Source organism: Diabrotica undecimpunctata, chromosome 6, assembly GCF_040954645.1.
Source record: "Diabrotica undecimpunctata isolate CICGRU chromosome 6, icDiaUnde3, whole genome shotgun sequence".
Lineage (NCBI taxonomy): Eukaryota > Metazoa > Arthropoda > Insecta > Coleoptera > Chrysomelidae > Diabrotica > Diabrotica undecimpunctata.
The window spans coordinates 147,773,508-147,799,030 of NC_092808.1; the positions used below are offsets into that span (position 1 = coordinate 147,773,508).

General features: G+C 34.6%; 1 protein-coding gene across 3 annotated transcripts in view; it reads left to right on the forward strand.

Moving 5' to 3' along the window:
• LOC140444078 (uncharacterized) overlaps nucleotides 1-7,875 on the forward strand; it is a 95,543-nt gene extending 87,668 nt beyond the window's left edge. For 2 of the 3 annotated variants that reach the window (XM_072535712.1, XM_072535714.1), the window contains exons 19-22: nucleotides 1,336-1,437; nucleotides 3,928-4,095; nucleotides 4,150-4,218; nucleotides 7,627-7,873. In XM_072535712.1, coding sequence (XP_072391813.1) covers nucleotides 1,336-1,437; nucleotides 3,928-4,095; nucleotides 4,150-4,218; nucleotides 7,627-7,754 — 467 coding nt within the window. In that variant the 3' untranslated portion in view covers nucleotides 7,755-7,873. Of the gene's footprint in view, nucleotides 1-1,335; nucleotides 1,438-2,451; nucleotides 2,554-3,927; nucleotides 4,096-4,149; nucleotides 4,219-7,626 lie in introns of all 3 variants that reach the window. The other variant, XM_072535713.1, reaches the window with a different exon arrangement.
• The last annotated feature ends 17,648 nt before the right edge of the window (nucleotides 7,876-25,523 follow it).

Sequence of the window (25,523 nt, forward strand, 5' to 3'; positions counted from 1 at the left end):
CAAGGAATTAAAGGTCGGACAATTCCGTATCATTAGATATACCTTGGGTTAGTATACAGATCTTAGTTACCTCCGCGTATCTAGGCTCTAGCTAGGGAATACGCCAGTCTACAGGGATTTGAGATTGCGAACCTTCGAATCTCCAGTTGCCGACACTTATACGTCACACTATCCCGTCGAGTTAAATAACGCGTCCACTGTCTGCGTATCGTCCGATCTCCACACTATGGCGTGGAGCGTCTAGCGTGACCACTTCCCACTAACCCCCTGGCGTCGGGCCACTCTCGGCGCCGCGCTCTTACTGTCTGTTTGACCAACTTCTGTTTGTTTTTTTATGTATCGCCAACTCCTACCTTAGATTCTTTTTGTCACGTATTCCATGTGTTAAACTGGATCACGCTATGTAAAACTACTTAGTCAGCTCAATTCTTCTCACTTGTTTAACAATTCGTACGATGTATTAATTTCCAACAAGGTCTAAGTGTCTTAATTTTTTAAACATTCAGGCTTGTGTTAAACTGGGTCAATTGTTTTGTTTTTAATTTGAAATGTATAGGTAAAACTGTGTCGAATTTATTCTTTATTAATATGGAATATATAATAATTACTTGAATAATTATTACTCTTTACTAGGCTAATTACCTCTTAATTTTTTCCTTCTTTATTTCCTTGCTGTTTACATTACATAATTCAATAACATATCGAGGATACATCATTTATGTTTTTTAAATAACAAACATATAAAATATAAGTTGGGTGTTTATTGGGAGTAAACTAAATGTAAAACCAAATACTTACCATGTCGGGATAGTATCATGAGGTATTTTTCCTGTTTTGTTTTTCTCATGATTTACCATGGAAGCACTAACAGGAGAATTTAATTGTCGCCATTGGATGTGTTTTTTTTTAAAGACGGATCACATGCTATGATTTTTTCTGACGGGTATTCTCAAGGTAAAGTTGATTTAAGTGTCCAATTAAGCCTCACCATATGGGAAACATTTTTATTTATAGTTTTATGAAAAAGTTCTAAATAATCTAAAACCTAGTGTACAATATCTGTACAATATTTTACATAATCATATATAGATGACGAAACCAGTGAGTGTTCATTAACCATATTTTCTTCTCAAATAAAGGTAGTTACTGCTTAGTTGATCCCCTAGTGGATAATGTAAAAAAACCTGACATTTTGTCATTTGTCAATAGACAAACTACACAATTTATTTGTACAGTAGTGCAAAAAAATTATTATTTATTGTTATTATTTTTTTATTAAATCTTCAAATTTTTTAACCAATTGGAGTTTTAATTGAATTTTATATCTAATATCAGATCAACTTGCCGAGTTGACCGCTACATTAGTAGGTCCTCCGGGTCCACCAGGTGAATCCAGACCCGGTAGACCAGGCCCACCAGGTGTTCAAGGGCCACCAGGTATCTTACAAAGAACAACAATTTATACCCAACAAAGCATCAACAATTCAAATATAGATTAACGATTCTATTATTATACATCAATATTCTTTTTATCATTTTTTATAGCATTTTTTTCAGCAATAGCAAATATTTTATAAACAGCAGTTAATCATAAACTAAAACATGACAAACTTGAGATAAGAAGCAAACATATAAAAGACGTCGATGTAATTGCATGTGACGTTGGAATTTCTGTAAATGGGAAATTAAATATACGGTATGTCGACAATACATAAAAAAGGATAAAGAAGGATAAACATATGAAACAAGAACGAATTAATGATAATCGGCACATTGAAACCGATGCGAGAGAGTATAGGATACAAATAGATAAGGAAATAGAGAACTTGGCAAAGGATCAGTAGAAAAACACCAGAACTCATTACTGAAAGTCCTCAGGAGATGGCTTATTCGCAGATATTTTTGGTGGAGCAGTTTCCAAAGATATAATTGTCATTTGAATCGACAACCTTCGAAAGAATAGGCACAATAAGAAATAATAGACCAAATAGGAAACAAGGTTTTTTAAATATGGAAACACTAAACAACAAACTATTTTATATATTAAGAACACTTGACAAAAACCCGTATTCTTAATTTAAAGTTGATTTCATGTAAATGAATGAACTATTTTCCAATAAAGTCGTCGCAGGAACGCACCTCAAATATATTGACAGGGAAGATATTGGAAATATCTAGATAATATAGGTAGAAAAAATAATCAATTTGAACAATTGTTGAAATAACTGGCAAATTGTAAGAGGCAGATAGAAGAGCAGAACAAGTCATCTTGGGTTTGAGTTCCGGTATAAATTAGTATAAAATTAGCCATTTTATTAAACATAACAAATGTGTTATTTGACTGAAGTAATCTAAATAAAACTGTTGATGATTTGTGGGTAATTTTGATCATGAACTAACAATTTCATCGTCGATATAATTACATAATTTACTAATTTTTTCCGCATGTAGAGAGATACAAAGAACTAATTTTGGGATTAAGGGGAGCACCTGGCCCGAGAGGTATTTTGAAACGTGGATTTGTAGGAAAATCAGGAGCCCCTGGAATCCCAGGTTAGAATTTTCATTCATTTTATAACAAATTCTTTATGCATGTTTTTTGTTTTCAACATTTTCTCTTTCGTTGAAATGGTCCAAGAATGATATTTTATTGGACTACAATCTGATCTACATCAGTACTGGTGAGACTGTAATAATTTAAACATTATTGTAACCGTGCTGTATGCTGCGCACAGCATTAGTTTACTACAAAGTGAATTCTTCCTCATTAGTTTTCTGATAAATTCACAATGTCTAGGATTTTGTCTCCCTGACTTTAACATATGTATTGCAGTAATGGATTTTCGAGATTTCTAGCAAATGTTCTCTCCTAACTTTAAGTCCTTTTGGAAGCCACTAATTTTTAGGTCTTCTCTCCTTTTCATTTAGACATGACTGTCTGTTTTCAATGTGCCTCCAATAAGTTCTCATTCCATCGTTTTCGTAGTCTTCTTACTGATCGTCTTCCTATTAAAAAACTGTCTCTTGCTGTCTTTACTACGCTATTTGTTTTCATTCGGCTTATATGATCGTTCTATTCTACTCTTCTATTTCTTACCCAGTCCGTAATGTTCTTCACCTTGCATATCCATGTTATACATCTTTACTTCTAGCTCTGCCCAATTTTTCCGTGTTTTCATCTCTGCTGTTTCTAACATCATTTGTTAGTCATAAATTCTGCCATTCATTTTTCGCAATATGTTTAATTCTCCATATTGTTTCATTCAGGCAACCTTCGGTTCTATTTGCTCTATTACTTGATGTTCCACTTCAGTTTCGAGCTTTTCGTAGCTGGATAATGTGATGCCTAGATATTTAAACTCCACCACTTGTTCTATTATCTGACCTTCCAGCTCCAATTTACATCTTAGTAAATTTGCTGTTACAACCATGCATTTTGTCTTTTTTGGGGAAATTAACATGTTAAATTTTCTGGTGGTTATATTAAATTGGTGCAGCATACGTTGGAAATCATCTTCACTTTGAGAGAGTAGTATTGCGTCGTCTGCATAAGTTGTTTTTCTCCCATTTGGTATCCTTTTTTAGTTCTTGTATTTTTTAATATTCCATCCATAATCAGGTTGAACAAGAGAGGACTCAGGGAATCTCCCTGTCTTATCCCATTGCAAGCTTCAAAAGGGTCAGCTAGTTCTTCTACTTTTCTAGATTTAGTCTTTATTTAATGATTCTTGTTCTCTATCAGTTATTTTCTAATTTTGAAATCATTGCAAGCTATATTTATTACGGACTTCTTTGCCAATAATTTCTTGGAATTTATATAATCATATTTTTTAATATTAACAAAATATCAGAACATTATCTTCATTTAACTACACAAAATATTTAACAGTTCACAAAACAACAACTAATATTAATTTGCATAAATAGGTGATCCTGGTCCTCCTGGACTACAAGGAGAAATGGGTTTCATGGGACTTCCAGGTCCCTCAGGACCACCTGGTTCGATTGGTCTCACGGGAGAACGAGGCGAAAAGGGAGACAAAGGATCTGAAGGAGTCGGAGTGCAAGGACCCATTGGTCCAAGGGGTATACAAGGTAATAAACATTCACATTTGTTTGAATTGTTATATTTACAAGATGCAATTGTAGGTCCGGTTGGAGTTCCTGGAGTTGGGGTTCCAGGACCAATGGGGGAGAGAGGAAAAACTGGAAGACAAGGTAGGTGCAATACATATTATGCAGTCGACACCGTATATAGTAAAACTCTATACAGTGAAAAACTGTTCATACACACCTCTGCTCAACGACGTTTTAGTTTTATTTAAATATAGAAGCAATGGGTGGGTAGAGGGGTTTTGTACAATATTGGAGTTATTACAAAAGGGAATCGTACTTGCTAGTATTCACAAGAAATGATGATTTTTAGATTTTAAAGAAATAAAGTTTTTTTATACCATTCTATTCTAATTCATTTTATTCTATTTTATTGTATTCTATTCTATTTTACTCTATTTTACTCAACTCAACTCAAAATCTACACAATATATATGTTTTCAAGTGGTTGGTGATCATTCAGATCTTTTCGTTGCGTTTTCTTTCGTGAAATAGTTGTCTATTCACCACGTGAACAGCCAAATTAACTACAGGAGATGCCGTTTGTGTATGGAAAATAACGATTATTTAAACTTGCTGGTTCGTTGATCTTCTCCACAATATCAGTATGATCATACCATATTGCATCCTCTTTATTTGGCCATTTCCACGAATTAAAGTTGCTGTTTACCATAATACTAACAAACGCCTTATTTTCTTCTCATCATCATCAGTGGCATTATAGCTCGTTATGAGCCAAAGCGTTCTTCAGAACAATCTTCCATTCGCTCCTGTCTCTGGCAACAATTCTCCATGCTTTAACTTCGATCGATTTTAGATCATCCTCTATGTTATCTTGATACCTAAGTTTTGGTCTTCGTCTGGCTCGTCTTCCCACTGGTCCTCTTCGGTCGAAAATTTTTCTGATCGCTGCATCTTCATCTCGCCTAATTACATATCCCATCCATCGAAGGCGTGCTAATTTAATACATTTTACAACGTCAGGTTCCCCAAAACTTCTGTATAACTCAAAGTTGTAGCGCCTACGTCACAAACCCTGTTCTTGGACTCCTCCATATATTTTCCTTAGAATTTTTCTCTTGAAACGTTTAGGCAATTCTTAGTCGTTCTGTGTAAGTGGCCACGTTTCTGACCCTTATTTTAAAACTGGCCTTATTAGTGTTGTATATAAGGTAACTTTAATTTTTCTGGGTAGTTTTGGGGCCATCTGTTTACTCAAGCTATAATAGCACTTATTGGCAAGCACTATTCTTCTTTTAATTTCTTCGCTGACATTGTTGTCTTTGGTCAGCAGCGAGCCCAGGTAGGCGAAGGTGTCCACACCTTCCAGTTCCAGATCATCAATTAATAGTCTAGGTATTTGGTTGCCTGATCTAATACAATACATATACTTGGTTTTCTGTGCGTTTATTTTTAATTCCATTCTCAGTGCAGACGCCCTTAGTAATCGAAATGCTTCGAATTTCATCAACCAATTGTTTATTTCATTTCTCCAGCAATTTTTTAGGGATCTAAAAACTGTTACATCCATCGGCTGCGTAATATGTGTCGAATTAGGATGTAATGCAATAAGAATAATTTTTCTTTCAGTACAGAAATCACTAAGAGGCAAAGTCAAGAGACTAGAATGTCCATCAACGAAAAATATAATTAGAAACTCAATTTTATTTTCCACAGCCCAGGGAAAAAAGGGGTGGTTACATACTTATAGAAAGTTTCCGCGGTCATCCATCCACTTTCACTTTTACCAATTGCAAAACATTTTGACATAGAAGCAGATATACCCGGTGAAATCCTTTCATAAGCAAATATCACCATGCCTGGGGCAATGTTTCCTGCTGCGTTTGCTGTCATAAGAACAGTAAGGCACTCTTTCTCATCATTTGGTAGATGGCTGTAGACAGTGGAATCTCCCTTGCGTGTAAGAACTCGGCTTCCTTTAGGATTCATATAAAAAGCCGACTCATCAGCACTGAATACTCGTTTAGGATCGTTAAAAATGTGGTAATAATTGTTCTCCTTAAGGTACGATTTAATATCCCCAAACCAGCGGCGTAAATTTTCTTCATTGACAGATGACAGATCATTGACATGATCAGAAATATAAAACAACCAATTGACCAACAGATTTTCTTCATCAGGGGTTAAATTTGTAGCAGGTCCCTTTCTGCATTCTCTAGGGTATTTACCACTTTTTTAATATTTTAATGTAGTTCTTGGGATCCCATATTTTTTGCTTGTTGTGGCAACAGTTATTCCATTGTCAATATCTGCCAGGACTTGAGGTAATGTCTCAATAAAATATTCCTTCGGCATTGTCAACTGAAATACAAAGAAAATCTAAATTATTAAACAATTGTTATTTGGACCCAGTAGCTGACATATGTTAGTAACCAATACCAGACATGGATGTCAGCTATTGGTATAATATAAAAGTATAAAATTTTGTTTGCATTTACAGGATTATTTACGTGCTTCCTACTTAAATATTTATTCAAAGTATAAAAACATCTGAAACCCGATAGTTGACACTACTGTCACTTACTGGATACTCGCTCTGATCTTTTACCAGTAACTGACACCGTGACACACCCTATCTAACCTTACTTTATTAACCAGGCAATTTTAACAACAAATACGTATATTTATATTACTGTTCAAAGGATCTACACTAAAAGACTTACCCCTTAAATACACATTAACGTCACACACCCAATTTATATAAACTATTTTCTTAGCGTTTTTTCTTAGTTATTTCGGCAAAACATGTACTTTTACGTCACTTATAAAACTAGTCAATGTCACCAACCTTAAAATTTATTTTATCGGCGCATTGATGCCAACATATTCAAACTATTACCCAAGGAAGCAAAGACCCCAATACTACAGACTGTACTGTTTCAAATAGTCTTAGTACATCAATAATAAATTCTGGTGTCGGTTATTGAGGTACTGTCAGCAATGGGAGCCACTACCTTAGCGTACAGATTCTTGGTAAATCGATTTTTTCCGTTTTTCTCCGCATACGAGGGAGAGTTTTAGGGAGAAGTCGGGGAGTAGGAGTGGTAAACTTTTTTGCATATTCTTTAAGTTCCCAAAATGGACACTCTCGGCAAAATTCCGCTTGTTCGTATGATTTTTAGCGGTTCATTGGCATTTTCGCCTCTGGCGACTGAAGTACAATAATAGAGTACCTATAGCAACTTTTTATTGATTTTAAAGTTTACATTGATGAATATTTTTGAAAGTTGAATATAAATACTACTGGACATTTCCTGAACCGTCCTGGGCAATACCATCTGCATTATCACTATGTTGTTCACTTATTTAACATATTTATACACAATGAACACAATAATTCTAGATACAATTAGTATTATTTTTTCTATTTGATATTTGCCAAACTGACATTTTAACAATTTTCAAAAAACTTCTTTCGACAATGTTTATATCATCTTCTGATGTGACTTATTTTTTTAAATAATATAACTAATACATTAATTTGATACTTAGGTCCTCCAGGACTAAGAGGAGCTCCTGGCGCACAAGGTCCTCCAGGCTACTGCGAGTTCTGCAATAACTACGCTGCTCAAAACTATCAAACCTATATGGCTAGTAGGGGCAACAACAAAGGCCCGTAAATCACCTGTTTGTGTTCAATTAAACGTAGTAATTTTATTTCTAGTGCACTATACAAGTGCAAACATTAGTGTAATATTAAATAAGATTTAAGTTTAAGCATATGTATAAGAATTACATATTGTAATATAATTTTTTGTAGATATATTTATATTATTATATTCCTTCTTCGTCTTCTTCGCGTGTCATATCAGAATTATCCGCCGTTGGCGATCATCATTGCGAAGGCTTCTCGATCTTCTGCAATATGGAATAATTGTCCCGTATTTGATATCCGAGTCCATTCATGAATGTTCCTCAACAAAGAAACCCGTTTCCTTCCTACACCTCTACGGCCCTCTATTTTGCCTTTAAAGATCAGTTGTAATATTTTATATCGACTTCCTCTTACTATATGTCCCAGATAAGACATTTTTCGATGTTTAACGGTCTTTAGCAGTTCTCTATCTTTGTTGACGTTCCTTAGTACTTCTTCATTAGTTTTCCTTGCTGCCCAAGGTATCTTCAGCAATCGTCTATGAAACCACATTTCCAATGCTTCAATTTTGTTCATGATCGATACTTCTAGCGTCCACACTTCTGCACTATATAAAAGTACAGACCAAACATAACACTTAATCACAGTCCACTAAACATTCAAATGCATCTTTTCTTTAGTCACGGAATTTTTGTAATAGGATGTTAAGCGCAAAAAGTGCCTCCCTGGTTCCCATAGCATTTCTACTACCAAATTGGGTATCTTCGAGATCTTCGCATTTGCGTCTAATTCTGTTGTGAGGTATTCTTAGGAAAATTTGAAGAGTGTGGCTCATTAGGCTGATTAATCGATATTCTGAGCATTTTCTCGCATTGTGTTTTTTAGGTATTGCGACAAAGATGGATTTGAGCCAATCTGTGGGAATCACTTCGGTGTTATATTGAATTAAAAAGTCTTACTACTACTTTTTGTTACCATCCTGTATTAGTTTCAGCAACTCAGTTGGTGTACCATCTGGACCACAAGCTTTTCTAATTTTAGCACTATTTATAGCATGTTCTACCTCTCATTTCATAATTTCTGGGCCGTCAGTACAGTTTTGGTAGAATTCGGCAATATTATCCTATTCCAGTATATTAAAATCTGCTCCGAAATGTCTCCGGGAACATATGTCCTGTTCATGCAATGTGCGTTAAATACTCAAGGTTGCTATATTCTTTATCGTTCTATTTAATTAGTCGTTTTAAATAAATCAGGCATTAATATGAGGATGATTGTTAAATGAATAGTAGAATGAGCTTTTATTATTTTGAAAAATGGCATTACCTATCAACTTTTTTTATTATTAGTACCAATTCCATTCACATTTAATCTACTTATCACTTTAGTATCTTTGAAGTCTCATATCATCATCATAAGTGGCTCGACAATCCGTTGTGGATCTTGGCCTGCTCACAAAGAAGTCGCCACTCCTGTCGATTCCTGGCAACTTCCCTCCATCTTCTAACCCCTAGAATCTGTAGGTCTTCTTCCACATCATCAATCCATCTCATTCGTGGTCGTCCTCTGCTTCTTGTGCCCTCTGGTTTTGAAAATGTTAATCTCTTCGTGTATTCGTGATCTGACATCCTAGCAATGTGTCCAGCCCATCTAAGTCTCTGCACTTTAACGAATTTCACAATATCTGGATCGGTGTATAACTGATACAGTTCAAAGTTGTATCTTCGACGCCATAGCCCATTTTCATTTACGGCCCCAAAAATCTTTCTAAGAATGAAGTCTCATATAAATACCCTAATTTTCTAAGTTCTAAATAAGTAGTTTCATAGTATCAGGCCAGGCTACTTTGAGTCTCTGAAGACTTAAAATCTGCCGAGGTCTGAGAACCTTGTTTCTTGAATTCCTTGTCAAGATAAAGGTAAAGAAAATAGACAAATGATATCATAAGGAGTTGTTTTCCCTTTTCTTTCTTGATGGCAATATACTTCTTTTTGGGACTCCTTCTTCATCTGAGGTTGGATATCAGTATAACGGTCCTTGCTCTGAAAAAGTTTACTGATCTGCAATTGAAGCGGTAGCTAGAAGAAGTGCCTATCTGCTAAAAGTGTATTTTCAGAAACAAGCATTCTAAGATTTAACATCCATGCCTAAGGCGAACCAACAGTTGCATTGTTTAAGTGTTTTAGTTTTAAGAATTTTCAATCATCATCATCATCATTTGGCTCTACAACTTTATGTGAGTCTTGGCCGCGTTTACTATTTTCCTTCACTGTTGTCGGTCCTGAGCAGCTATTTCCCATTGCTGTATTCCCATTTTGCGTATATCACTGGCTACTGCGTCCTTCCATCTCTTTCTTAGGCGACCAACTGACCTTCTGCCATCAGGCCTTTCCCATAATGTGGCGTTCAGGAGTCTTGCCTCAATCGATCTTAGTACGTGCCCCGCCCATCTTATTCGGTTTGCTTTGATGTAGCGTACTATGTTTTCATCTCCATATACTGTCTGGAGTTCATCATTGTGTCTTCTTCTCCTGTTGTCTCTTCTCTGCAAGGCCCATAGATAATCCGCAGTATCTTTCTTTCCGGTACCAGTAATTTTGTCGTTTCCCGTTGGTTCAGAGTCCATGTCTCACTTCCATACGTTATTGTGGGACGAATTATTGTCTTGTACACTCTTATTTTTAATGGTATTGAGAGTATTTTTTATTTAAGTACGGTCATTAATGAGTAATATGCCCTGTTTTCTGCAATGATCCTGGCTGCCACGTCCTTTTCATATTTATTTTCAGATGTTATCATCGCTTCCAGGTACTTGAATTATCAGACGACTTCAAAGTTGTATTCATTGATTGTTACGTTTTGTCTAACCCTTGGTCTTGGGTTCTTCGCAACCACCATGTACTTGTACCACCATTATTCTCAATCTACTAAAGAAATATGACCTGGCAACCTTTCTGGAGCCGGTTTAGGCTTCAGTCAATTCCATACGATTACGCGTTCCCTCTCTTTCCTTGTCTAAGGAAAATACTTATTTGAATTCTTCTTTTAGCTCTTTGTACTGTCATTTCTCAAGTCAAGTTTTTACTTTTACACTTTATTCGTAATGTTTTCATCACTTTCATGACCTGATAGCGTTTTTCCATTAGCCAAGAAGTGTCATTTTAATTTTCTAATATTATTTTTTTCCGTTCTCGATGTTTCTGTTCTATTTATTATTATTTATGAAATTGCCATCATCTCCTTGACATTGCGGTCGTCAAAATCCTATATTTAACGTTTTAATTATTTTTATTTTGTTAAAGGAACTCTGTAATGGATTATATAGGAAGAAAAATAAAAACTAGTTACAGGAACAAAAGCAAAATAATTTATTGTTCAATAAAGAACTACTGTATAACATGTAAAACTTTAACAATTCTGTCACTATTTCTATCCAAACTTTCAGTCAAAGAAGTTTTGTACACATTAATAACAATGAAAATAGCTCAATTAATGTTACGCATTATCGTAAAGTAATGATCACTACGAATACTTAACACATTCAATATAAACATCAGTAGAACTGAACAATTACAGTTTTATTACCGTTAACAACTTAACAAGAAAATTGTCCATGTTTTAGCCGTAGGTATATACTCCCAACTACAAAATTTATAATACACATATATACTGCTCTATACTCTGAAAAACAAACTTATCATTATGATATACTGTAGAAAAAATATATATTCTTGCATTTAAAAAAAAATGTAACCATTGGATTGTTAGATCAAAATGCTAATTATATAATAAAAAATATTATCGCTACAATCATTATCTTTCAGAAAAAATTGTAAATGACTTCATGGGCAATGAAATAGTAAACGTGTCAAACGAACCGAAAAATCTACTAAACCAGGGGAAAGCAGAACACTATCATTGATTCTTCTATCCACTACCCTCCAGACAAGATAAAGATTGCTATAATGACCCCCAACATTCATCACGGATAGGCACACCAAGAAAAAGAATACAATAAAATAGGGTTATATAGAGAACGAGTGAAAAAGCGTACATATTGTCAGCTAAGTAGGAGCAGGAACATAGCAAAAATAAATAATAAACATACATAATTGAGAATAAGTTGTGTGAGAAAAGATTGTTAAGCCAACATATAGAAGTTATATATACATAAATGTAGTAGTTGTTTCCGTGTGCACTTCCAAAGTTTGTTATTCAGATTATTTTACAATATTACATATATAGCATAAACTGTTTCTATAAAAAATGTAATAAAAACTTATGTTTTCAGGTGTTTTATAATGTGATGATAATAGTACATTAGGCAACGAACATTTCATCATCCAGTCCCATTTTCACATTGGATATAGGCCTCCTCTAAACGTCTCCAGTTCTCTCTATCTCTAGCTGCTGCAATCCAGTTTGTTTCTATTCTCCTTAGGTCGTCGATCCATCGGGTGGGTGGTCTGCCTCGACTTTCGCTTGTCGGCTCTTGGTCTCCACTCCAATAATCTCTTCGTCCATCTTCCGTCTTCCATTTTAGCAACATGTCCAGCCCACATCCACTTTTGTTTATTGATCCACAGTATAATATCGTCTACGCCAGTTCGTCGGCGTATCTCCTCATTTCTTACGCGATCTTTCAAGGTCAGGCCCAGCATTGATCTCTCCATTCGCCTTTGTGTTACCCTCAGTAGCTTTCGTTAAAGTTAGGGTCTCTGCTCCGTAGGTCAAGACTGGTAAGATGAATTGGTTAAATACTTCCTTTTCAGGTGAAATGGGGTATTTGTGTTAAAAATGTCTCTCATCCTTCCATATGCCGCCCATCCCAACGTGATTCGTCTATTTAGCTCGCAGGTTTGGTTGTCTCTGGTTATTCTAATTTCATGACCCAAGTATGTGTATTTATCGATTAATTCTACCTTGTTGTTATTGATCTGTATCTCTTCGCTGGGAACCATATTGGTCATCATTTTGGTTTTCTCGAAATTTATCTCCAGCCCAATTTGGAGAACGAACATTTAATGATGGTTATTATAATGCGATGAGTAGCGGGTGGATTCTTCCCTGCGGCATTGGATAGATCTACTTCAGGAATATCACACCTGCCCACGCGAGCTCATAGATTTCTCCAGCCTCCAATCCCAGGGTAAACCATGTCCAAACCCAAAGCATTCCCACCACCACCCTTTCCTCCCACCAATTTCAAATAAAACTCGCCAACACGCACTAGCCAAGCGTGGCATTTTAATGGCTTAAAACCCTAAAAGTTATTTTCCATGAAAGACGATACTACTCAACGACCCTTAGTCTCAGGCAACTCCAACATCCTCAACCAAGGTAGCGGTTGGAACAGGTTTGGAGCAGAGGGTGCTAAGAATCCCCAGAAAAAATCAGGATACTACAAAGAGCGACAAATGCATATTACTTCATATAATGTTAGAACTCTTATATCAGACCAGAAGATGATGGAACTGGAGGAAGAACTGAAAAGAATAAAAGGGGACATCATCGGCCTCAGCAAATTAAGAACGGAGAGGAGAAGCCCAAACTACTCTTAAATGAGGACACGTATTTCATTTTAGAAGTGAAGAAGACACTTCAAATGGTGGAATAGGATTTATTATACATAGAAAGCACACACAGAATATAGTTGAAATTATCAGCATAAGCCCCAGCATTGTAGATCTCATAGATCTCAAATTTTCAATGGGAAGCGACCACATATTAATCCGAGCTAAGATCCTATTAAATGTCAAATTGGAAAGATCCTTAAAACAAGAACAAATAAATGGAAAAAAGAACCCTTTCTCCAGACGTGCATCTTTTGGTTCTCTACAAAATGAACCTACTGATGGAACCACAACCTACTTGCTCCAAATTCATTGACAAGGAGTCCATAGAACCATCGACGTCATGCACCAGGGAGACTCCTCCAAGATTTGTGTCATCTTTTGCAATATCTCCTATACCAATCTTAAAAAAACAGCCATTTGTGGACGAAAAGTTTCTAAATCAAAAGGAATTACCTCTTCTCCCTACAAAACTGACTTACAAGATTCTCTCGATAAAACTCCAAACAAAAAAATCCTGCTACAGTTCCGCAGCATCTGAACAGTTTTTCCGGGCTGACGATAATGTTGACCTTGAGAAAGTTGGGCAAAACACAATAGACGACCAAGATGTTGTAGGCACAATATGCACTCTGCATCTTGGTCGTCTTGAAATCGAATCAAGCAGACAGAAATAGAGAGCTTTGGATTATATACCTTATGTGTAATTTGTGGGCACATGAACTATGTTCGGAAGCTTCGAAAGACACCTACCTTTGCGATTTTTGCAAATAGTTTCAATTTATTTCTGTTATGTTTTTGTTTTTGGTTGAATAAAACATTTGGGTGTAATTTTTCTTGTGGGCCCACATTTCTGTGAGAGAAACAAAATATTTGGAAAAACAAAATGGGGTCCCCTATTAGCACCTTCTCCTCGTAAATTCTTCTCGTCGCAAATACTATATAATTTATACTCTTCGCAGATACATAGTAAACAATTTTTTTTTTTCGTTAATAGCGAAAAAGAGCTTTTGAATAAAGCAATATATGCCTAGATATCGACCTTCTTGGTTGCTTGGGTTACTCTAGGTTTGAAGTAACTCAACCGTTGACTACCGCTGTTTGATTTTTTCGCACTTTCAGTATTTTCACATTTTCCTTGCGCAATTTTATATTTTACAGTTCTCGAAAAAATTATTTTTACTAAAATTTTGCACAAATTAATTTTGTTCTAGATTGTAAACAAGCATTTCTCAGTTTTTAGTGCATTATTAATAGAAACAGTTGTTATACCTTAACTATAACTACTTATTAATATATTAATTATATACTTATATTCTTATATTACAGTTTTACAATTGTAGGTTACAGTGGGTAGGTGTTTTTACAAATCAAATTCAAAACCTGCTCCACACTTGTAAAACCCGACGTGTCTGATTGATTAACTTTACCTTTATACGATAGGATTACGAAAAGTATGAAAAGCTTTATAAGTAGGTAGCGTACTGTAGGATACATAGTTGGTCCAACTAGGAGAAGCAAATTATTGGTCTTTCATTAACGTGGTATATGAAAAGTTTGGGGTTGTTTTTAAGTTATTATCTAAGAATAAAATATATTCGTAAAGCTATTTTAGATGCAAGAGTGGCCATAGACGATATAAAGAATAATTATTTATGCTGTTTATTGTATTTCGTAAATAACTTAAATTGTCCAAAATTGTACTTTCACATACTTACACTTTGAAGATGTCTGATATTCTTCTTTACATTATTTACAAAAATTCCTACTTAAATTCCATAAAAGCGGTAAAAATCCAAAGGTATCTCGAAAATAGACACGAACAATACTTCTTAGCGCACCAACTGAGACTACAAAAGAACACGACAATGGTCAACGACCCGATCCACCGGCTGCACAATGGCCATTTAAGATTGTCTTTAACGATTTTACTAGATTTATTTAGTTCAAGAAAAGAACAGAAGATCAAATGACCAAACCGAAATATTTGATAGTGAAATAGAATGGGCAAATAAAGAAATCTAGCAGTAGTACTTCATAAAGATCCAATTGGATATCTTTAGTACAATCATCATGGCAATGAAAACTAAAAGAAGAAAAGAAACTGATCATGGGAATAGGAGCCTTAGATCCGGCAGGGGAGGACCAGACAAGGATTCCCAGGTCGTTAACCGGCGAAACCCCTTGTCAAACATCGAAACAAGACCAAGTAAAATTATCAAAAGCAAAAATAGGTACGTGGACCGTCAAAAGCATGTATTAACCTGGTAAAATGCATAACATTCTTACACCATTAGGTGTAAGCGAAACATGGTGGCCTAACTCAGGATACCTGTCAACAGAAACCGGTACAACCAGCATAGACGTGGAGTAGCAATTATTGTGGATACAGAGGTCAGCAGTTCTGCAGAAAATTCATCAAGTCCCGGTGCCTTTCTATCCTTCATTTGTCTGACGGCTGCCGTTATTTCTTCTGGTAGGATTTCGGGACCTAAATTTTCTTCAATGGTGGGCTCTTGTATTGTTCTAAGGTCATGGAAAAGTTTTTCCAAGTATTCTTTTTATACTTTCTTTTTATCTTCTTTGGTTATGGCAAGATTGCCTTCATCATCTGTTATTTTTCTGCTGTTGCGTTTTCGGAACTTTCCAGCTATTTCCTTCACCTGTCGATGGACATTGAAGTTATCATATCGATTCTGATACTCCTCTATTTTTTGACATTGTTCTGTTTTTTGTTTCTCTTAGGCTTCTCTTATCTTTCTTCTGACGATGGTATGTATTCTCTTATAATCCTGGAGATTTTCTTTGTTTTTTTTCTCAGATCCATAAGTTCAAGTATTTCATCGGTCATCCAAGATTTCCGTTTCTCTGTATCTTTCTTCAGATGTTGTTCTTTTATTTCTCTCACTGTTTCTTGTATGATGGTCAGACTTTCCTCTATAGTTCCTGCATTTCTGCATTTTAGCACCTTTGTATTGAGGTTTTCACTCACCTTCAGTCGAACATTGGGATCTTTCAGTTTTCTAACATCATACTTCTTCATCGACTACTTGTAACCTTCTTCATTCTTACTTTGAAATTACCTACAACTAGTACATGATCAGAATTTATGTATGTTTTGACATATGTACAGCAATCCTTCCCACAGAATCTTGTAGAGATTTCCAGGTATACAATTTCCTTGGGTGTAGCTTAAACCAGGTGTTCATTATTACTAATTGATTTGCTTCCGCAAAAATCTCCAAAGTATCTCCCCGTTCGTTCCGGTTCCAAATTGTCCAACTGCAAATGATGTTTTGCTAGCCCCAACTTTGGCGTTGAAGTCACCCATGACAATTGTTAGGAATTAACAAGTTATTATAGGAGACTTTAATTATAGCTGAATCTAAACACAATAATTTAAAAACGACACTATTCAAACCTGGAAGACCAATAAATGATAATAAAACCGTCTAAATCACAAACAAACTTAAAAAGTCATCATCTTTTTAATATAGTAGCAAAATCTTTCAAAGCTTTTGCTCCAGTGGGAATGTACTGCTTTGTTGTCATTGGAGAAACCGATTAGTTTGCAAATATTTGAACCATGAATCCAAAAATCCAGAATAAGGATTCCGCGTTTGAATAGTTTTTCATTACACTGAGGAAATAAGGCTATAAAATCGATATTCTCCTTCTGTGAGAATGTGGGATATAGTATTTGCCAAGAGCTTGTGGTACACGAATATTTACTGTATACAGGGTGATTGATTAGTGTGATAAAGCTCAATAGATCCGCTTTAATAATAGATAGCAATAAAAGTTAGAAGCAAAAATTGTAGGCAATGTTGAGATTCACATTACAAAATTAGTAAGAATGTTATAGGGTGTTCGATAACATTGTTTCGGACCAAACTTATGTTTTTTTTTTAATGGAACACCCTGTATTCTATTTTATATTGGAAATCTTCTTCACTTCCTCAAAACAATATTAAGTTTTGTTATGTTATACAGGGTATTTACAAAGTTATAACCAATTTTCTAAGAAAATCGTAACAAGTTTAACTCCCTGTATAATTAAAAAGAAGCACATTAATAATGATCTATTGCTGCCATATTTTTTATTGATTGACAAAATTTTCAAAAATGATTGATATTGCTAATTATCTTTATATCGAATACAGGGTGGGTCAAAACGCAAGTACATTATTTTCTCAGTAATTTTAAATAGAACACTCTGTATTTTATGCCACTATTGAAAAGTACCATAACCATACTTCAATTTTTACATTACGGTCGCGGTAATCCGAACGGAATCGAGGAAACAGGTTGTTCGGATGATCGCATCGTTCGGATTACCTATAACTTTTTTATTGGGAGAAGAAAAATTGCAAAAACACAATAAAAATGACTGAAAATGCTTTATGTATATTAATAAAATATTAATACAAATATATATATATATATATATATATATATATATATATATATATATATATATATACAATATATTTAATAAATAGGTACATATTATCTATATAAATTTCAATGGGGAGCAGTAAAAAAATCTGTAATTTTTTTCTGGACTCCAGTCTCGACGTGCTGATCAAACGCTCTGTCTCTTATACGACTCAGCATCATCATCATGCTGTTGAGGTTATCTTCTGCCCAACTGATGGCCGTGTTCAAGGCTTTAACAGCTTCAGCAGCAGAAGTTTTTGAAGCAGATGGTTCATCAGCGACATTATCCTCTTTCGTTTCTTCATTTTGAATGGCCCTTACAATTTTTTCATCCGTGAGCATTTCTTGGGTGTCAATTTCTTTGTCACAGCCACTTGATGTCCATTCTCGAACCTCAGATTCAGTAATTATTGTCGTCTTGTCTTGAGCCAGCTGAGCGACAAGGGGGCTTAAAATTATGTCTTTTTCATTGGATGAAGAGTAGTCAACAGCCACTAAGTTTGAGATGAAGTATTTCCAAGAAAGTTGAAAGAAACGTTGTGAAATGGATGACCAACAATTTGCCAAATTAAAAACGACGTCCTTGAGATTAACTTTCTTCAAAGCTACTACCAGATTCGTTCCACTTTGCTCGTCAGCAAGAATGTTGGAGAGTAAAGCTTTTCGATAACGCAGTTTTGTGTTCTGGATGACATTCTGGTCCATTGGGTGAATCATAGCTGTCGTTTTGTTTGATAAGAACATGGCAAAAATTTTACCATCTTCACTACGAAGTTCATCAGCGGATGGATGACCAGGGCAGTTGTCCAGCAGCAACACTGCCTCCTGAGGGAGTTCAGGTAATTAGGTGTCTAGTTTTTTATGAATTTTAAGTAGCCCATGACTGAATTGTCTAAAACTGATAGTTTATTATCTTTGTTTCTTTTTAATTATACAGGGAGTTGAACTTATTACGATTTTCATAGAAAATTGGTTACAACTTTGTAAATATCCTGCATAACATGATAAAACCTTTATAGTTGTGATGGGGAAGAGAAGATTTCAGATATAAAATAAAATACAGGGTGTTCCACTCAAAAACAAGTTTGATCTGCCACTATGTTATCAAACACCCTGTAATATTCTTAATAATTTTGCAATGTGAACCTCAACATTGCCTACAATTTTTGTTACTAACTTTTATTGCTATCTATTATTACAGCTGATCTGCTGAGCTTTACCACATTAATCAATCACTCTGTATATAAGACCATGTTTAAAAATATATACTATCAAGATTTCAAAAAAAATGTTGAATTATGACATTCAAAATATTTTTAAAGATATTCTAAATGCAAATAACCCAATAATCAACAGAACCATTATTTGACAAAATATGTTAACGATTAAAAATAAGATAATTGTATAATATAAAATTAAAAAATCAGTTTAATATTATTTGCCACTCCTGCATCTATTAAATCAGGATTCAGAATAATCGACAAAGATTTTTTAGATTGAAGCTCAGTATATTAGTAACACTTTCTATTGTATCTGTACCATTATATTACAGATCAGTCCAATATTTTTCTTAACTGAATAGGTAGGTATTATACAAATGCTTTTATGGATAAACCGTGTTGTATTTGTACTAAACCATAATATAGCTATTAAAAAATAACAGAGAGAAAAACACCTAGAAAGAGAAAATCCTTCACTTCCGTTAACAAACATGTATAGCCATAACCTTTCTTGGTATTAGAGTTGATTTGAACATCGAAAAAACAGTGTTGGATCTTTTTTACTGTTGATTAAAATGAAATATGCATGAAAGATTAAATATGCGTTAAAGCTGTGAAAAATAAGGCAGCTTGCTCGCGTATTGATGGAGCTGATAGAAGAAGTCTGAAAGATACGGCGGCACCCGGTTACCTTCAGCACGGAAACCTATTGTTAATCAGAGTAAAACACCGACCACTTCATCCATCAATCTAACTGATAAGTCAACCAGCCAACGCCTCCAAATAGGAGCAGCAGTAGTGTACAGAACAGTGTACTAGTAAAGTGATGTGGTGACTTAGGAACCTGAGAACCAGAAAGTTCTGATCAAGACCACAGAGAGAGGGAGAGAATCGAAAGGTCAAACGTAGAGCTCGATTCAGAAAAACAAGAATTGTTACCAAATATTCAAGAACAGAAGAATGTTACACAACATGACACAAACAATTAACACAAACAAGGCCATATTGGCTAATCACCGACTTATTTACTTTTAAAAAAATGTATTGACATAGATTAGACTGGTCTACATATACATGGTACGCCTTTTAGTCTACATTAATCTTACAACCTTCCGGAGTGGTGATAAACTCGACAATAACAATTTAAACTTATTTCTCCATCCATTTTTATAACACATAATTGTCTTAACATATACTTTATACAGAAAGGAACTCTAAAGGTGTGACTGATAGAGCAAGATCGTCCAGCAGATCATTGTAAAGAATTCTTAGAAAATTGTTCTTAAAAATAAAAAGTTTGTAATGAATTCTTAATGGTTAAAAATTATAATTGACACAAGAAATTATGTGCATTTTATATATCATAAAAATGGCTTTTATTGACTATTATGTATTGGTATATATCACACAATGATAAGAGATGATAATAATTTAATAATATATTAATGTTTTCGCCCACTTTCTCCCTCTTTCAGTCCAGACCGAGGTAAACTACCTGCACCATTTCATAATCTTCATACATAGTTGTCAGCCATATTACCTTCAATAGAGTATAAAGATTTTCATATGGCTATTCCTTCTTATGGTACCATCTTCTATTGAATGTTGGTAACAATCTCCACGAAGTAATTTTTCAAATCAACTTTATTTATTGAGCCTTTAAAAATCAAGATTCTGGTCTTCGATCATATTTCATCAATTAATATAATTTTTAATACCAGGGTACACGAATTTCAGTTTATTAATTCAGTAAAAAAATCATTGCCAAATCTGCACTCGGATGAATTCTTATTTGGGATTGGGCACTCGAAAGTACATATTTAGCCAAATTTTTAGCTCACTAGGTAATCTCCCAGGGGTCCCGTATGGCAAAAAGTGTGTTTTTTCGATAAATAATTTTTTTGAGCGATCCTTTGCTTTTAAAAATCTAAAAAAAATCATGGCCAAATATTTTAATGCTCAAAAACACTCGTGACATTTTTCAGATTTTTTTAACCAAAATTGGGCTCAGGAAAATATTTTAATTTTTCAAAACATTTTTAGGTTATGTAGGTCATTTTTGGCAAACTTCTAAACACTTCTTTTTCGTGTATTTTTTCCCGTTCTTTTGGCTGGCGGGGTTAAATTTACCATTTACTCTCCGGAACATCCTCAAATTTTGAAAAACCCTCTTTTTGGTGTTTCCGTCATATTTTTAGCACATAAACTCAACTACATCTCAAAAAATAATGAGTTTTGATATATTCTTTCGTTAATTCTATTTTTAAGCGGAGGGATAAGGTTCACAATTTTCAGACCAGATCATGCTCAAAATACGACAAATCGTTTTTTTATGTTTTTTCACATTTTTTAGCAGTATTCAGACTGAACCATACTCTAAATTCGAAAGACTGTAACGATTTTTTTTGACGCGCCCCCCCCCCCTTTATTTGAGCGATGTTTATTACTGTTATTATTAATAAAAATTGAAACAAAGTCTAATATGATATTAAATATAATTATTTTATTAATTTATTCTATAAATGATAATATTTAAATAATAATCACCATTCGCATAAAGTGGGGGGGAGGGCACAAAAATGGTTGTTACATTTTCATAAGGATAGCTTAAAATATAAAAAAAAACACCGAAAAATGCAGTTTTTTTTTTCGAATTTAGAGTATGTATCGGTCTGAAAACGGCAAACATGAGCATGCTATTAAAAAAAAGAGATAAAAAATTGTACTTCGTTCACGTGCAGTTCAGGTAAAGTGCTAAAAACATGGGAAAAATATCAAAAAAATGAGGTTTGTCGTATTTTGAGCATTTTCTAGTCTGAAAATGGTAAATCTGCTCCCGCCATTAGAAACAGCAAAAAAGCATATCAAAAATCGTTATTTCTTAACATGCAGTTGAATTTATATGCTAAAAACATGAGAGAAAACATAAAAAACGGTTTTTTTTTTTTAATTTTGAGGATGTTCAGGAGACAAAATGGTAAATCTAACCCCGCCATTCAAAAGAACGAAAAAAATGTACGAAAAATAATTATTTAGAAGTTTGTCAAAAATTACCTACATAACCTAAATTTTTTTTGAAAAATTTAAATATTTTTCTGATTTTTTTATCTAAAAAAACCTGAAAAAAAATCACAGTATTTTTGGGCATTAAAATATATGTTCATGAATTTTTTTTACGCAAAGGATCGCTCAGGAAAAGTACTTTTCGAAAAAACAAATTTTTTGTGACAGGAGACCCTTGGAACAACCTAGGGAGCTAAAAGTTTGGCTAAAGGAATATCTAAATATTGACTTTCGAGTACCCAATCCCAAATAAGAACAACATCAATTTTAGTGAAGTGCTGTCAAGTATGCAAAACGACGTATTTTCGCCTTGTGTTACTAGTCTTGTGTTACTACTCGACTCGTCATAAACAGTATCGAGTGTTAGTTGCTGCTGAGTGTTGATTCGTGTTATTTAACGGACATAATTGCGCTAGACACAGTTTCTTTAACCAATGCCGCCAAAACGGGTTCTTTTAAACTCTATTTTCCATTTGTAACATAATCAATTGTTGGAAATTCAAATGACCTGCTGGAGATTAGCAACTACTTTTAATAGACACTATAACATATGTACATCCAATATATTGTGATTAAATATTACATAGGTATATATTTACTATGCTAACAATATACATTCTATTATTTATTCCTTGTATCAGTTACTTGGCATGATTTAGAGTTGCACTGAACCGTTACTTTTGATGACTCAATTTAGTGACAGTGACTCACTAATCAGATTAAATTTCTTTGTCAGTTTAATTCGTATATCCCGTTTGATTTAAAAATAACACTAACGAATAACGATTGAAATAACTCACTTCATTTTACGTTATAAACGGTTGGAATGCGTCGGATCAATTCAGTCCTCTCACAAGTCTTCCTGATGATAGATAAACCTTGAAACACGTGTAGGAGAATGGTGAGCGACTCAAATTGAACCGAAATATATCCATCTATATAATAAGTTTAATATATAATAAGTTTTACGCTTCGATAAGAGAGGGCGTTGCTACTACCATACGTTTTTATGTTGGTACACTGTTCAATTGAACGTATGTAAAGTTTCATTTCAATCTGTCAATTCATTCTCTCTTTACAAGCCATACAAGGACGTCCAAAAAGAGCAACACCAGAAATCGTAGAAAAAATACAGGATATACTATCGGATAGGCACTACAAGAAGAACAAGATTGCGGCACAATGGGTGCCGCATTTGCTAACAATGGAACAAAAACACATTCGAATGTGCCTTTCTCAGCAACATTTAGAGCGTTTTCGAAAAAATAAAGATAATTGTCTGCGTTGATTGATCATCATGGAAGAGACTTGGGTCTATCACCATGATCCTGAATCAAGAATCTGCTAAAGAGTGGTGTGAACCTAGTTCTTCGGCTCCAAAACGAGTTCGTGTCCAGAAAAGACCCGGTTTGCAGAAGAAAAAAAATGAGCAGTGCCATATGAGCATTTTGACAATGGTCAAAATCCATGAAGTTCGAATTGTTGGAGCATCCACCGTATTCACCAGATTTGGCCCGTGGCGACTTCCATCTGCTTCACTACCTAAAAAAATTCATACGTGAAGAGCACATCATATTAAACTTCCGATAGACAATGGACGACAATAATTATTATCAAAAGGGAATAATGATACCAGAAAAATAGCCATATAACGAGCCGAATCAAAAAGTCAATAACAATCTCACAGAAAGTCTTATAATGTTCGCCATCAAGGAAGAACCATTCCAGATTTTCATTTTCCTACCTGAACAGTATTGATGTTAAATTTTTCCTCAATATCCTTACAAGAACTTGTTGAAGGTCCTTGATATAAATTGGGGATGGGAGAGAGTAGAAAGAAGTCGTGTAATTGAAAAATATTGCATTAAAATATCAATAACGAAAAAATATAGAAATCATTTGATACTGTGAAATTTCTATTTTAGCTTATTATAGAGTTAATAGTTAATAGAGTTATAGTGAAGATAGCCGTGATGATCGCCAACATCCGGAACGGATAGGCACTTTAAGAAGAAGATAGAGTTAATCTCATGAAACATAACAGCTAAAATCATACCAAATAACTGACGTTCTATTATTTCGGTTTACTTTTAATTGTAAATCATATATTTAAAAGTAAACGTTTTATTCTAGGATCAACAGATTCTTTCAAATGTAATAACCGAATCCATCCTCCGTAGGCTCACAAAATTCAAAGAAAATATCGACAAATTTAGATCAATTAAACAATTTTAGCGTTTGAATTATTTTTTAGCACCCAGTTTTGGATCGTGCGTTTTCAGTTTTCTATAATCTGCTTCTAAAACAAATAATTTAATCGATATTACATGCAGAATGGAACAGCAAAAGGAAAGTAAGGATAGTAGTACAGCGTGAGAATAAGATTGGAGGTTGATATGCCAATTGCTGAACAAATCTTAAAGTGGCCTTTCCTTAATGGAGGTTGGCTACTATAATTTGGAGATTCTAGCTATGATATAAACAACGTCAGAAAATGCTAGTCTTTGTACACAATCATTCTGGTTATCTCATTTCAGCATCTCGTTTCCCCGCTGAGAACAGACTTCTGACATGCCAAGTGTAGCCCCCCAAATTAGATTTTTTTTTATCTGATGGTTTTCTTCACGAGGTTTTCGCATGTTTACGGCCTGGGAGGCAACGTGGAAATGTATTTCTTATCTCCTGCTGAACAGTTTGTAGTTAAAGTGTTGTTTTTATGATGATTCATCTGGAGAAACACGTTGATATTAAAAACAGTGATTTTTCATTCATTCAAGACAGTGATACTCGGAATATATGCACGAACGGACGATTCCCCGAGAGTAGAAAAAGAAAATTTCACGGAGAGATAATTATACTTTCTTCTTCTTCTTCAAGTGCCATCTCCGCGGCGGAGGTCGGCAATCATCATAGCTATTCGGACTTTTGAGACGGCTGCTCTGAAAAGTTCATTTGATGTACATCCGTACCACTCTCTCAGGTTGCGCAGCCATGACATTCTACGCCTCCCTATGCTTCTCTTTCCTTGGATCTTTCCTGCATAATTATAACAGGAGACCTTAACAGCAGAACCGGTAGGAAAGAAAACGATAAAATAGTGGGGAAATTTGGAGAGGATGAACAAAACGATAACGATAACGGAGAACATCTGATTGAATTACGCGAACTAAACAACCTAAAAATCCTCTCACATCATTCGGTATCGAAGGTGGATACACTTACAGCTGAACTATCTAGATCGCTACATACAATAATTCGAAAGAAAAACGAAGGGAAGCCACATTTACACAAAATAAGTGAGACAGAGCAGGAAAACGACTCTTCAAGAGAAGCTCTAGATGCACATAATATCCGTTGATACAAAAATATGTTTGTTAATATCAGTTAATAAAAAACTGAAAACGCTATACCAATTTTTATAATTGAATCGCGTTAATTAACATTGTACAAAATTGTTCACCTGTATGATATTTTTACTTTATTTAATACTTGTTTGGA